Source organism: Periophthalmus magnuspinnatus, chromosome 16 (assembly GCF_009829125.3).
Source record: "Periophthalmus magnuspinnatus isolate fPerMag1 chromosome 16, fPerMag1.2.pri, whole genome shotgun sequence".
NCBI classification, from domain to species: domain Eukaryota; kingdom Metazoa; phylum Chordata; class Actinopteri; order Gobiiformes; family Gobiidae; genus Periophthalmus; species Periophthalmus magnuspinnatus.
The window spans coordinates 7,432,532-7,448,198 of record NC_047141.1 but is presented as its reverse complement, the minus strand read 5'-3'; the positions used below and the strand labels follow the sequence as shown (position 1 = coordinate 7,448,198).

The following is a 15,667-nucleotide window of genomic DNA, read 5'->3' as shown; positions in this document are numbered from 1 at the left end:
CACAGCCACAGTGTGTTTTATTGGGTGCTTCGGTAATACAAGTGCACGACAAACCACTCCGCAGCTGTAGGGGCGCCAGTCACATATTACAAGTCCTGCCTCTGTCACCGGCCGACCTTGGCTTGAGCGGTCTGCCTCCAAAAAGCTCTGAAAAAAAGAAACGTTACAGTACAAACCCGAACGAGCGCAAGTAAAAGCATGTGTCCTGTTCCATGCAGAAAACATCTCCAGAACCAGACCAAAGGAAAAGTAAAACCTCTGCATGTTGGATCAGGTGCCACTAGGAAATCAAGACAAAAACAGGTAGTAGCTGGGTGCAAAAGTCCTCTGCAAATCCAACGTTCAGGAATTGGAAAATAAAAACGTCCCAAATCTACTCTTTGTATAAAAAAACAAATCTTCCAAGTCAAAAGGGAACAGCAAATAACATGTGTGAAGTTATTGTACACTGAAATGACACGCTGGGGCGGGGCAAGTGTGCTTTGACAGACAGGTTTGATGGGAGGGGCAGGGCCAGAGGTAGAGAGAGGAGGGGCTGAAAGGGAGAGGGGGTGGGGTAGGGAGAAAGTCTATGTGGCGTATCGCTTGGTCCACTGTTTGGCTATTCTGTCGTGTTCCGTTCTGTTGGTCAGATACTGTGTGGCGATGCTCCCGACCAGAGGGTCCGCTGAAAAACACAATATCAAAGTTACTATTGCGACTACAGTATGTTCATGGGCAGTTTATTACATGTTGAAACGTTCGATGTAGAGGATCACAGACAGAAGTAAACCACATCTGGATCACTCAAAAGGGTTTATGTATTTTAACGAGCCACCACACGTGTATTCACTGGGTGTACACCATAGACTATATATAAATGGACATAGCTAACATGCTAGCCGCTCCATTGCAAAGGAAGAGAGCATGAGTGCGCCCGCTTGTGCTGGCAACAGGTCGGACTGACAGCATTGCTAAAGGCCCACTCCCTGCTAAACCAGGGGTGTGAGTGGGAAGGGGTGTTACCTTCAACAGCCTTGCTCCTGATTGGCTCATTGATCGCTATAATACTTGCGGTCGGAAAGAGTTCCAAATATGGAACTCTGCTCCAAATTCTCCCCCGTAACTGCTCTAGCCTCGATGAGCTTCAATTGGCTGGAGCAGACTGTTATGGGTGATGTCACACTCATAGTCCACTTCTTTATACAGTCTATGATTCAAGCTTACGCCGGGCAAGTGCAGTTCTGGACTCGGGCGGATCCCACATGATTTACCAACTCATTAAAATCAATGCGCCCTGTCACACTGACCTCAGAGGAAGGCAGGTGTGGATGAGGCGGGGGTCTTTGGAAAGAAGCCACAAGAATTTTTCTTGGACACCCCAGCGGTCTGGAGTGGTTTTTAGGTCATTGGACATGTGTTTGGTGTGAACACATGTGAAACCATGCTACTTTGGGCTAATATGCATGGTAACTGTCATAGTTCATGTAACAGGCACTCTGCAAGTAACCCACAGTAGGTACATAGTGGCGGCACTTCCAGTTAAGTGAGAATCCCATTCATTTCAACTGTGAATTTGGGAAACGTTTTGCAGCTAAAATCTGATATAAAGTAGTGTTGATTTGTACAAAATATTCAGCCACCAAATAGTCAACACAGCACTGATTCTGGCTTTAAAAAGGCTCTGTAGTCCCTATAGAACTTATTTCGGCAAAATAATACAATCTGAATGATGATGGCGACGCCCATGTCAATACTTGTAAATTCCAGTCAACAGAAAGGGGGGCTCAACAGTGTGTATGAGAGGGGAGTTACATTAGTGTGCGTACCTGGATTACAGTCTGTGAGCAGGGAGCAGATGGACAGCAGCACCTTGGAGATGGTAAGGGCAGGACTCCAATTGTCCTTCAGGATGTCCAGACAGATCACCCCCTGACTGTTGATGTTACAGTGGTAGATCCGGGTACGAAATGTTACCTGCACACACAGCTCTCAGTTACAACATGTACTGTATACAAATAAGCAACAAGACATTTTTTAATCATAATTGTACACCTCCAAGTGAAACCACCTAAAATACTGACTCAAAATACTGACTGGCCAAATATAGTATTGAACCCTTTCCTCCTTTATTATAAAAAAGTGATTTCAGCCACCTTTCAGTGAGTCTTTCACTTAAATATGCTCCCATTAAATGTGTTATGTGTTTTTAGACATTTTGAATCGCTGCTCATATGGCTTAAGCAGCCAAATTCACACATTGTGAATCTGGCATAGGAGTCTTTGTGTCACTGACACAGTAACCCTAACTGTTTTTTTTTTTTAATATTGTACAAAAAAAAAAAAAAAAACAGGAACCATCAAGAGGACAAGGAACAATCAATAAATTGCAGACTGAAACATGTAGTTAGTAATAAGTTACTTATTCAACCGACTGCAGCTCAGATGTCATTTTAAAACAACAACAAAGAAAGACAAAGATCCTTCCCTTGTGTTGAGAAAAATACAAATCCACCCATAATTTATTAAACAATGAGTCTATATAGTAATTATCGTAACAGGCCTAGATCCGACAACCCTTTAATTCTGTTCAATATGTTCTTCTCACACCAGCAGAGGCCACTGTGCTGCAGAACCCACAGCTTGTTCCAATTACCCCCCTGTGTGTATGGGTGTGTGTGTTGGTGTGGGCGTCTGGTTGGAATGAAGCCCGGGTCTAATCAGAAGACTCCAGTTCACTTTGACCTACCTGTGACCTGTTAAACGCGCACCCACCATTCACTCCGATCAGCCCCAGGTGCAGAACAAACTCTCCTGTGCCCCCACCACACTGCAGACCAATGTCTACAAACTACCATGTGTTTTATGTTCTAAGGACGAGAGGGGAGGGCAGCAACCAAGAAAATCATGGTTTACTTAAAAGTAAAATTGTAATAAATACAATGCGTTTTTCACAAAAGTCATCAGTTACTGTTTAGCCAAAACATGATTACAGTATTGTATGGTTATAGCACTGACACAGCCAGATAATCATAGAAACTGTACCAATTTTATTAAAAATGCTCATTAAAGAAGACATATTGTGCTTGTGTCTGTTATATAGTTATAATCTGTGACATGAATATTTCGATTTAAAATGCAAATTATAACATCCACATGTTATAATTTGCATTTTAAATCGAAATATTCATCTAAAATGACTTAATGAAAGAAACAAGTCCATGTTAGAAAACTGCAGTGCCCAATGGGAGCTGACATCTCCATAAACGTCATCACAACAAAGAGCTGTGAATTACACTAGTGAGTAGCATTTTTTCAGAATTATCAGAATTTACTGCATTTTTTCACACATCTACTTCTATTTTACACTTTCATCCGTATTTTTTCTTTTACACATCGAATAAATGACTGAGAAAATCCCCGCAGCCCTGCGCTCTCATTCGTCACCTTCGCGGAGCAACAGAGGCAGATTACCGTAACTGACGGAAAAATGTTTAAATAGCCCCGTGCCTCCGCTTTGAGACACCGTTTGAATTTACATGAGAGCACGACTGGTTGCGGAGTTACGCTGCTGGAAAGTCTGCATCCGCGCACTATCGCCGACGATAGGATCCGATGCTATAGGGTTAAATAGCAATATGGCGTCTTGAAAAGAAACGATTAAAGATTGGTCAAACATGCATGAATCACTCCAAATACAACTTCAAGAGGCTAAATGAAAAGGTGAAAAATCTATAACATGGTTAAAAGCTCTGAGAAGCTGATTTTGCTTTAACTAACAAAAGAATGTAAATAAAAACATAAAAAGACAAACTTTGAAAAAATCTAGCTCTATGAAGAAATGCAGGCAGCACCATAGACATAATTAATTTGATGTTCATGCTATGGATCAGTTGGCAACTCAACTAGTAGAATTTAAAACTCCAGGGTCACTCCTAATTACAAAGGATTGTTATCATCCTCTAACCAGCATGGACATTTATATTGCATATTTAAAAGCATTTTTATTTTTCTAAAAGCTTCAACAAAGAATAGAGTATTATCAAACTTTATTTATAAAGAGCTTTTCATACAAAAAATGTAACACCAAGAGCTTCAGTCACTAAAAACAATCCCACATTTGCTTCCCCCCAAAACTGCCCACTCCCACACAACCAAACAACCCACAGACAGACACCATCACAAGCACCGTTTCACCCACATGTACACCCTGCATGTACACACGCACGTACACACATGTGTACACCTTGTACATACACACACACACCACACGTACACCCCCACGCACGTACACACTCACGCACGTACACACACACACACCCCAACACGCACGTACACACACACATACATACACACACACACACGTACACATGCATGTACATACACACATGTACGTGCAGACACGAGGTTCTAAAATGCATTATCTATCAATCTCACCATTTGTTATGGTGACGAGAAAAAGAACATTTTAAGTATCCAAAAAGTGCAAAAGTATGACATTGTACTTCCTGAAAAGCCAGTCAAAGGAACATGCAGGTGCAGAGCTGTGGGACTGACCTTAGGAGGTTTGAAAGGGTAGTCTGGAGTGAAGGCAATGTCCAGGAAGAAGACCCCTCCCTCATACACAGAGCCGGGGGGACCCAGGATGGTTGACCTCCACTCATAGATGTTGTCTCCTTTAGGACCAGCACTACACAGAACACACATACACAACACTATTTAACCAAAGATCCAACACAAATGCAGTTAGTGAAGAACTGATTTAAAATTTTAAAGTTTTAGTGGCAACAGCTATTGGGACAAATAAAGGACAAAGTGTACAGGGGGCAGCATATATACATAATATATGCATTCATAAAGCATACATAATGTATAATCATTATTGTAACATGACATACAACATTATTTGTACTTAAGCACGAGCTATTTGTGTGTTCCAGGCTAATAGTAACTGGGAATATTCAATCCAAACCACACAGAGCTTTACCCCTCTCCACTAAAAGTGTTCTGCAAACCTCAGGCAACTGTCAAAACAAAACAAAAAAACGTGTAATTCTTCCAATTGAAGTTGCAGTACAGTAAAGCTCCTTTCGGTTAAAATGTTCATTTTTGTAGTTAGTATGAAAGCTAAAAGCAGCTAAAGCAAACTAATCCCAACAGTGTTGGAGCTGCATTAAACATGGAGCTGATGTGGGGCAGAAGTTTCACAACATTTCATTTGACTTTGTTAATTTCAGGACTAAGAGTACACCATTTTAAAATCCTGCACCCTGTGACTGCTTTGAGCAGCCCTTCTTGGATTTCCACTGCAAGAAAGTGGAGAAAATAAAATCTATTTTCTTCCAAACAAATGGATTTGAACTAAAATTGGTTTAGCATTAGCCATATTGTTTACTTACAGATTAAATACATAATAAGTCCCAGTTGTTTGGACCACAGCCTATGGCCACAGCTTTGGAAAAGCAGATCTGAGCCCCGTTTCTAGAGCTGCTCCTTGGAGGCTCAGTGCATTTGTTGGTGAGCACTGTCCTGTCTGAGTGTCCACAGAGTCTGCAGAATACAAACTCGTAACATCCCATGTGGAGGAAGGACCTCTGGAGCCTTTAAATTAATACCAACTATGTACACTGACTTAACATGCTTTTCACATCTGTATAAATGTGTCACTTGTTGCTGCCGTCAGCTGGTGGTCAGTCCCTGAAGCTGGCCCATGACAAACAATGATTCTTACAGACATTCTCATTTTCGGCAATTTAGTAGTTGATTAGTGATGGTTCATAGAGCTAGCATAACCACCGCATGGCTAAAGCAGCTCCTCTGCAGCCATCCATGACTCCTAATGAGAGAAGTGTCTGAAAATGAGCAAATCAACGCCTAAACTGGACCAGAATGTAATCAGCAGAAATGCATAAAGCACGATTAGCCACAATAGCTAATAATTAATAATAGCATACGCTGTGTAATGAGATGAGAATCCTGATGTTCAAAGATGGATTACTTCTTTGGATTACTTCAGCGACTGCCCCAAACCAAATTATAGTGTTGATTTATTTCACACCAGGATTAAACCATGGCAATCATTTTACTTCAAACTGCCCCCAGGTCGTGGTATGCGCGTTTGTGCAGAGCTCTCAAGACCCCAGTCCAATACACGGAAAGGGACAGGAGGTTCAACTAATGATATCGTGACCATTATGAATAAAATAACTAATTCCTAATGACTAGATGTGTCAATGGAGAGATCTACAACCAATCCTCTGTCAGTAAAAGCATGTGGTTTAGAGCAGAGTGAACTATGGAAGATTGAGTAAGTTTTATATGGCAATTCGAGATGCACGATAATATCAGTCATAGCCATTATACATTAAATTCTATATTATTATTATCAGTTATATATTATTATATATTCACATTATACAGTGCCTGCTTTGAGCATGTGCCATGGTGCTGCGGGCCTGCCCCTTTCCCTCTGTTGCACAAAGCTTGAAATGCACAGTTAGAATATGACTTATCTGAAGCATATTGTTAATAAGGAAAATTACAAAATAAAACAGCATTCACAATATGGCAAGAAGAATTGATGCGGCCTGTATGAAACATTATCAGGGCATAGGAAGTCCATAATTAATTACCGGTACAGCTTATGAGCAGGCCACAACCCAAAATGTCTTATTTGTAAATGTCATACTTTAAAGCAGGCCACATAATACATAAAAGCCTTAGTCACATTATGCCCACAAACTAAAACAAAAAAATAATTTAAAAAAGTTTTACATTTCAAAAATCAGGTTCATTAAAAAATTATTTGTTTTATTTTATTGGTTATAAAGTAAATAATTGATTGGTTATTGTATCGGTTGAAAATTGCATTATCGTGCATCATCAATGGCAATAGTTTTAAAGTTTGTCTCGTTTATATTCAGGAAATTAAAAATGACTGAGGAAAATTAGCTTACCCCAGCACTTATACATTACATAACCAGCGCGTGAGGTACTGTCTGCATCTTATTATGAAGCGTTTTATTGTCCGATGATCAGGAAGTGCACTGTTAGCTTTACTGTAATGGCAACCTCTGGTCTCTGAAAGTTGTCAAAACACCTTCATTTTGTTAAACCCATGTGACCATTGTACTACATATTTGAACCAGCCCGGAGTGCACACAGGTGATGAACAAAGCCAAAATAATCCTATCATGCTGGTTGTTGTTTGCCCAAAATCCTCCAGAGAAGCACAGCCAAACAATTTATTTAAGGGACTTCAGCAATCGTTCTTAGCTTGTTTGTAAAACATATCTATAGTGTTACAACAGTTAAAAAAACCTGTCAACTTTTAGACATGACACAAACGTGTGCAGCAAATGGACAATTAACACACAAAAAAAGTGCGTCTCTAGCAAAGCCAAACCTAACTGCACTGCACTGCACGCCCTCTATCTGCTGTGTCGTCACACCACTTCTCCTGCAGACAGCCCTCGTAACCAGATGTCCAACACCCAGTCATATGCGCAAACGCTTAGAGATAAAGTTGTATTATTTGCTTTTCTGAGTTTTGTAAATATAGGCATTATATATGTGTCAAAACTGCCTCCTGTATTTTTCAACTTTTTTTGTTCCAACTTCTCTTCCCAAATGTCCACTTGGCTGGTGTTTGCCCCAGGGCCTATTACCAACAATGTTTCAACACAATGGTCCCACCTGAATCAGACCATCCAGAGAAGAGAAGATCTTACCTGCAGTTTGGAGGAGGGTCTAGTGTTATCTCGGCTAGTTCTTTCTGAATCCTACAAAATACAAAGATCATTACAATACAAGGTGATACAAGATGTTAAAAATAAACAGACATCTCTTAACTACTGCTACTTTTTGAGTTGAGTTGACCTGCACAAAGTACTTTACGTGGGCGCTGTATGCTTCGTATCAATCAACAGTACATTGGTGATCATATCGGTATTAGTTATACAAGTATTCATATGATATTGAAAAATGGTTTGTGTGCACTGCCTCAGTCTGTGTGTGCCCATGTGTCATTCAGTTTTCTCCCAGTTCATCAGTTGTATCTTTTTAAACAGACTTGTGAGTTACAATGAAAATAGAGGAATGAAACGGCTGTGGCTGTAGATTTACACATCCTCTTCCAGTTAAAACACTAATTATTTAAAAAGAATTGTATGTAGCCCTAACCGTTTTTAAAAAGGTACTACATACACAGCTGAACCTGGGTTGCCAGAGCCTTAACCTGCAGATAGAGACGCATACAAGGTGCTGGGCTTTAGGTAGTGACGATTCAGATCAGAGAGTCATTTTAGGTTTAAACCAACTGGATTTCAGCTTTGAAATTGGAAACTTGTCATCAGTAAAAGCTATGTTTGATTTGATATCTAGCCTGTATCTGGAAACAGAGTTAGGTCATGATTATAGAATTTAAAATTTAAATCTTCCATATGTTTCCTTCAACTTAGTGATTAGTTATTTGTGAATTGTACTAGATTTTAATTTTTTTTTTAAATCTTAAAATTGGCTCATTTAAAAACCATAACAGTAAGGCTATCTGTAATCTGGCGTCAGTACTGGCTAAAACAAACAAACAAAAAAAACATCCCTAGTGTTGTTCTGACCTTTTGGCACTGGTGGAGAGCTTGGCAGCTGTCTTGCTGGAGATCTTTGTCTCCTTCTTCTTGGGCTGAGCAGACTCTCGGTCCTGCTCTGGAGGAGGGGGCTCTCTCTGCTCGATGTCTGAGCTGCCCCCGCTGGTGCTGGGGCTATCGTCTGCTCGCTGCACTTCACTCGACATCCTGGGCCCTGAGGACACAAGGCAAACGGCTTACAATGACAAACAGGAAACACACACTCCCTTTGTTCTCACAGAGGACAACCTCGTGCTCTTTATGGGAGGAGAAGAAGGATGAAAAACTGAATGGATGCAGAAACAAGAATTAGCTATTTTTGATGTTCACTTTTCAGGGTTAGAGCGATACGCCTTATGCATTTCCTTCACTGGTTACAATATCGATTTATAGTTTCCACCAGACTGCTGTTATCATTCACTAAGTCTAATAAATGTCTATTACTTAAAGTAACAGTCCAAACAAAAAAGTGGTTCTTTAAAAGACTATGGACGTGTCCATTTCACAAACCAGTTGATCTTTTTTGCCTGATTCCTGTTGGTTCTCTGATGATTATATTATATTAGATTATACTTTGTCACATCACAGATCTGAAGTTTGTTTTGCAATAAAACAGCAGGTCAATCACAGACACAATGCAGTACACATAAATATAAACACACAGGACAATTTATCAAAGACCGCCTCCTCCGCTCATCATGGCATTACTGATTTTATGGCTGAAGCTCCTCATTTCACTTAGACTGATGTATGAAGGACCGTCTGTTTATGCGGGCCATTCCACAGAATCTGTGCCTTTTGTGTCCCAAAGAAATTAACGTTAATACATTTTATATTAAAGCTGCATTTTTAAATTGGAATTATTCCATAATATCTTTAGACTGTTCTCTGTCATATTAAATCACTTTAAACTAATTTAAAATTATATTTCAGCAATTAAAAAGATACATTACAGAAATGCCATCAATAAGATCTTAATCTATTTCAAGATTTGTCTCTCTCGCCTACATCTGATCTATTTCAAGGTTTTGGGGAAGTTTGGAGAGGGGTATTTTTGTGACGTTGTTCCCGTAAAGTATATTACAAAATATTTTGTTCTCCAAATGTTGTCAATATCTACAAGTAATTTGCCGCTCTGTATTAGCTAGCATGAAGTACTGATTGTTTTTTATATTTTTAAGCAATTTTGCCAAAGTTTATTGACCAGTTTCTATTATAAAGCTGTTTTAGATCAATGTGTTATATTTTAATACTAAATACCCAAATAAAGCACAATATGTCTTCTTTAACAAGTTATCAAGTTTGTATTGTGTAAGTTAAGTTGTTTTAAATAGCATTAAATAGAAGAAAACTCTTTATCAATGTTTGCTCAAGCCTGAGGGTAATTCCACATCAGAAACACATGCATCAGGTGCATATGAAGAGAAGAGGTACAGGGAGGAAGAGGAGGAGAGAAGGTGCAGAGGAGGAGAGGAGGTACAGGGGAAGAGAGGAGGCACCGAGGAGTAAGGAGAGGAAGTGAAGGGGGGGGCCAAAGAGGAAGAAGGAAAGCATATACAGAGGAGACAGCAAAGAGGAGAGGGTGCACAGAAAGCAAGCAAAAGACGCAAAGAGAAGGAATGAGGAGGTATAGAGGAGCGAGGAGATGAAGCAAAGAGGAGGAACAGAAAAAGTGAGTAGAGGGGACAGAAGAGGCATAGAGGAGGAATGGGACGAGAGGAGGTATAGAGGAGAGAAAAGGAGGAGGAAAAGAGAGAGAAGATGGGGAGAGCACAGATGGACCAAAATAATAAAATAAAGGTTGGCTCTAAATATGGCCAATATTCTAACTTTGACTTCTTTGAAGGACATTCCCTTTTCGTTTAGTGCTTATATCCTCTCACACACAAGCAGCTTACCAACTTTGGGACAGTCTGCGATAGGTCACAACAATGGTCCAAGTTAGGTTAAACACTTTTCATTTCTGACTGGGCACCAATGATAAAAGGCTGCCTCTTTAACACTTCAGGCCTACCGCAGCTGTAACACTGTGCTACCATTTTAAAACTGAAACAATGGCCATGTTAATTGAGATAGTAGTGGTAGAACAGTGGTACAATAGCGGTCCAAACGCAGCCGTGTGGGTCCAAGTGACAGCGGCAGTCAGTGTGCGCTTTCAGGGGGCGTTTCGTGCTAATGACAGGCACATCAACGGCTAACGTTATATAGCCGCTCCGCTACCCTCCGGGACACCTAAACATCACTATTAAAGTCAGTTTAACGGTGTTGTAAAGAGATATGGCGTGGTTTTACGGCTTTATCGGAATATACAGCTCGAAAACGCAACAATAAAGGTCGTGCGGGGAGGGGAACCGAGCGCCCGACAAAGACAATCACAAACACGGAGCTAGCTAACACGCGAAAAGTAGTCCCGCGGTGCGCTACAACGCTCCCGTCCGCCGAGGGGCATTTAAAAGGCGGATTAAAGACGACACGAGAGGGGCCCACGCTCCGCTGAATAAGAGCCGAAGACGAATGGAGGCGTTTTGGGGGGAAGGACTGTGTGAAAATAGCAGCCAGGTGGGCCCAGCTGCTATTTTCGGACGATGGAAGAAAGTACCAGGAGCGACACAACACCGGGCGAAGAGCAGTGTCCGCGGCGGCGTGAGGGTCCACACTGCGCGGCGAGAGTGAGTGGAGTGAGTGACCCCCGCGCGGCACAAAGAAATAGTCCCACGCTTCCACACAGCAGACTCCTCTCCGCGGGGTGGAAAAAAACAACAAAAAAACGCACTTTCCCGGGGTGTTAGCTGGCTGGCATGTGGCGGGGGGTAGATAGATGACCCGCGTGGAGCTTTACCTGGCGGTTGGGCGTCGGTGCTGCGGTTCGGCGCGCTGCTGATCCCGGGAGTCGGTGCCGTACGAGAGTCTCCGGCCGCTGTCCCGCTCGCTCGCTCGCTCGCTGCCGTGTCCGTGCGGTTGGACTGGAGGCAGGCTGGCAGAGGGAGGCAGCAGCAGCAGAAAGGAGATTACAGCACAAACCGAGGCAGCCCCAGACCAGACCGCCCCCGTGCGCGCTCCCGGTCTGTGCGCGCCGGACGCTCGTGCACGCGGGCTGTCGTCTCGAGGCCACAGTCTGGAGCCTGCGCTGATCAGGGAGGAATTACATGGAGGGAGTTATGCGTGAAAGTACTGGGATCGTTGTGGTTAAGTCAGTGTGAGAAAATCGGTGTGGAAATGGAAATTCTCTTGGTCTAGAGAGCTCAGACTTTCAGGTTACAGATTGACAAGGATCGGTCAATTTCTCTTTTCTATTCAGTTTGTCAATGCTTAAACCTGCAGACAGAGGACAAGTTTTTCTCAGTATATGGACAGGCCAGGACTAAAGGAGGGCTAAAGTAGGACTGAACCAGGACTAAAGGAGGACTAAATGAGGACTAAACCAGGACTAAAAAAGGAGGACTAAAGAAGGACTGAAGGAGGACTAAACCAGGACAAAGGAGGACTAAATCAGGACTAAATGAGGACTAAACCAGGACAAAGGAGGACTAAATCAGGACTAAATGAGGACTAAACCAGGACTGAAGGAGGACTAAAAAAGGAGGACTAAAGCAGGACTAAAGTTGGACTAAAGCAGGACTAAACCAGGACAAAGGAGGACTAAACCAGGACAAAGGAGGACTAAATCAGGACTAAATCAAGACTAAAGCAGGACTAATCCAGGAGTAAACCAGGACTGAAGGAGGACTAAACCAGGTATAAAGGAGGACTAAACCAGGTATAAAGGAGGACTAAACCAGGACTAAAGGAAATGAGGACTAAAGCAGGACTAAAGGAGGACTAGAGGAGGACTAAAGGAGGACTAAAGGAGGACTAAAGGAGGACTAAAGCAGGACTAAAGCAGGACTAATCCAGGACTAATCCAGGAGTAAACCAGGACTAAAGGTGGAATAAAGGAGGACTAAACCAGGAGGGCTCATGTGAAAGCTCCAGAATTCACTCACTGAGCTGCAGAGGCTGCACTAGCACTGATTCATGATTGGCTACAGGCGCTGGGATTTAGGTAGTGACCATTAAGATCAGAAAGAGTCCTTTTAAGTTTAACTGTATTTCAGCATTGAAACTGGCCACCCTGATAAGAAACTCATGTGAGGTTTACTTTGCTTTCTGATTGGATAATTGTCTTGAGAACCAAAACACCAAATTATAACATAAAACTGGGCTATCATGTACTATGTTTTTGTAATTAACAATAAATCAACATCACAGTTGTTATCAGTAAAAGCTATATATGATTTGACCATGTTTACTGTACCTTATATCTGGGGACAGAGTTAGGTCAAGTTTGTGAAATTTAAAATCACAATCTTGCATACAATTCCTTTTAATTTATGTCACCAGGCAGGGTTTTGCAATACAGTTGATTTAACCAACGGAAAGTTAGAAAATCAGTGAATTGGTCAATAAAAGATTTCCCATTGACCAACATTCACAGAAAATGAGCAAATGGAGATCTGCCCCAGAGCGCCCCCTGTCCTTAGACCCTTCTTCTTGACTTGGTAAACCAGGATTAAACCAGGACTATACCAGGAATAAAGGAGGACTAAACCAGGAATAAACTAGGACTAAAGGAGTAAAAGCCAAAGTTAGGGAGAGGGAAAAGTGAAAAAGGAACAACCAGTGGAGAAAGCCTTCTTGGCTTGTGGATATCCAAAACAGGCCTTCAATAGATCTGAAAGCTAAAAAACAGGACAACATGGAATCTGAACTTAGAAGGAAAGGTGTAACTATTCCCTACACAGCTGGTGTGTCTGAAAAACTTCAGAGTATTTTCAGACAGTTTGAGATTCTGGTCTATTTCAAAACTACAAACATTTTAAGACAAAAACTGATTCACCCAAAGGACAAAACCCCGAGCCATAAACAAAGTAATGTAGTCTACTCCATTCAGTGTAGTGAAGAGTGCAGTGAGCGTTACATTGGAGAAACTAAACAGCTACTCCATAATAGAATGTACCAACACCGACGAGAGTCCGCCGTACATCTCCATCTCAAAGCCACTAACCACTCCTTTGAAGATCGTGAAGTTCAGATCTTAACCAGACAAAATAAATGGTTTGAGAGGGAACTTAAAGAAGCTTTTTTTCTTTTTTTCTTTTTTTTTTAAGGAAAGACAATCCTTCCTTTAACAGGCCTCTAAGCCTTAGACACCACCTATCCCCCATCTATAACTCCATCCTCAGACCCAAAGCAACAAAGGAAACACAGAGAAAAATAGAGTGAGCCAGTAGAGTCGTTAAAGGTTGAATGCAGGCCGTTAAGGCTGAAACTGTGAACAATGGCTGTTTACAGTTTCAGTGTAGTTAGCTCCTCCCTTCAGACAGATATAAGGCAGTGTCCACCAGTAATCTGACCAGAACTGAAGGAGAGGCTTGGATGAGCAGTGAAACGTCTTTGGAGGACTAAACCAGGACTAAAGGAGGACTAAACCAGTAATAAATCAGGACTAAACCAGGGCTAAACCAGGACTAAACCAGAACTAAACCAGGACTAAACCACGAATAAACCAGGAGGATTCAGAGCCCTATACATGTTCTGTGAGTTGATTTGGAAGGACGATAATAAACAAATTTGGAGTCTTGAGTCATCGTTGGGTCTTTCCTCTGATCCACATCATAGTAAGCCCAGGATTTAGTTATAATTAGATAGCTGTTACAATCCTGTCTTCAGTGTTTATTTTAGTCAGATAGGAGTGGTTTGCTTACCTGAACTACATGCACGCACACCCACCCACACACACACACACAAACAATACAAGCTTACCTGCTTCATCACCAGCAGTTACAACAAAGCAGAAAAAATATCAGATATAAAACAGTAAAAGGCAGACTCACCAAAGCTCCAGACATCTGTCATAACCACACCTATGTGCAATACTCAAGTCACTTTACAGAGATGTTACATTAGAGTCTATTTTTAGTTTATTTTTTAAGTCTTTTTTTTTTTTTTTATTATTATTTTAAGCTATTTATTTATTATCTTGTTTTATTGCATGTACCATTTTCCTTCTGTTCTTTAACTGTGCGGTGCAATATTTCCCCACTGTGGGACTAATAAAGGCATATCTTATCTTATCTTATCTTAATATTAGAGCCACATGCAGTCTTTGGACCTTTTTATTTTTGTAATAATCTATAGAGTTGATGGGTACTTTAAGCCTGCCCCACACAGTTACGTTTTGAGATAATCCAAAGTGCTAGAAAGTGTAACATTACCCAGTCCTGGTAGACCTTCTGTATTTCAGCTCTACAACCCCATGCGTTGGCTCAGGTGCATCGTTCTTTATAGTGTGTGACATTCAATTAGGTGAACAAATTGAAGGAAAAAAAAGTACCCAAAAGATCAAACATTTGACCTTTGAAATGCTTTCCACAATGTCTGTGCCATTCATTTCTTTTAAAGAGGGAGTATTTTACTATGGGGTATTAACTGCTAACACATGGCATATTTAGATCAGTGTGTTACCTTTTATTGTTTTGCAAATGCCATATTAACAGAAAACATGTTTAATTAGTTTCAGTTTCATTTTTGACACTCCTTTTGCTCTCCTCGCTATCACAACTCAATCAGCGTGCATCCTGCTAATGAATCTACTGCACATCAGGTTTGTGAAGTTTTTGGGTGGAGTTTTATGTCGTGCTTTTGTGTATTTGTGGAGAATTGTCGTGTGGGAGCATGGATGACGTAGGCTTGTGGGCGGAGCATTGCACAGAATCTTACAGTTAAATCGTGAAAAGGGTTCGATTAGGGCCGAGGAGAGATCACTACATTACTCAAACATGCATGGATGACATCTCTTCAGGCAACGTTATAACATGGTAGGGGGAAAAAAAAATCGATTCCCTCTTTACCCTCTTTAAAAAGGAGTGTGAAGAGTGAACACTAAAATAATGCTCGTAAGTGTGTGTTATGGTCTACATGCCTGGTTTGGAAAAAACAACAAAACAAAAAAAAAAACAGGTAAGAACTGCACTGAAGAGATGTGTGTGACCAAATAAAAGCATCAGAAGTGGATAGAGAAGCCA

General features: G+C 41.3%; 1 protein-coding gene across 1 annotated transcript; it reads right to left on the bottom strand.

The window, feature by feature from the left end:
• On the bottom strand, positions 1-11,687 carry ube2e2 (ubiquitin-conjugating enzyme E2E 2). The gene is made up of 6 exons (XM_033981335.2): positions 11,443-11,687; positions 8,595-8,778; positions 7,710-7,760; positions 4,537-4,669; positions 1,809-1,956; positions 1-667 (listed from the first exon to the last, which is right to left on the bottom strand). The coding sequence occupies exons 2-6, from the start codon at positions 8,768-8,770 to the stop codon at positions 570-572; spliced, it is 606 nt and encodes a 201-aa protein (XP_033837226.1). The 5' UTR covers positions 8,771-8,778; positions 11,443-11,687; the 3' UTR covers positions 1-569.
• Positions 11,688-15,667: the final 3,980 nt, after the last annotated feature.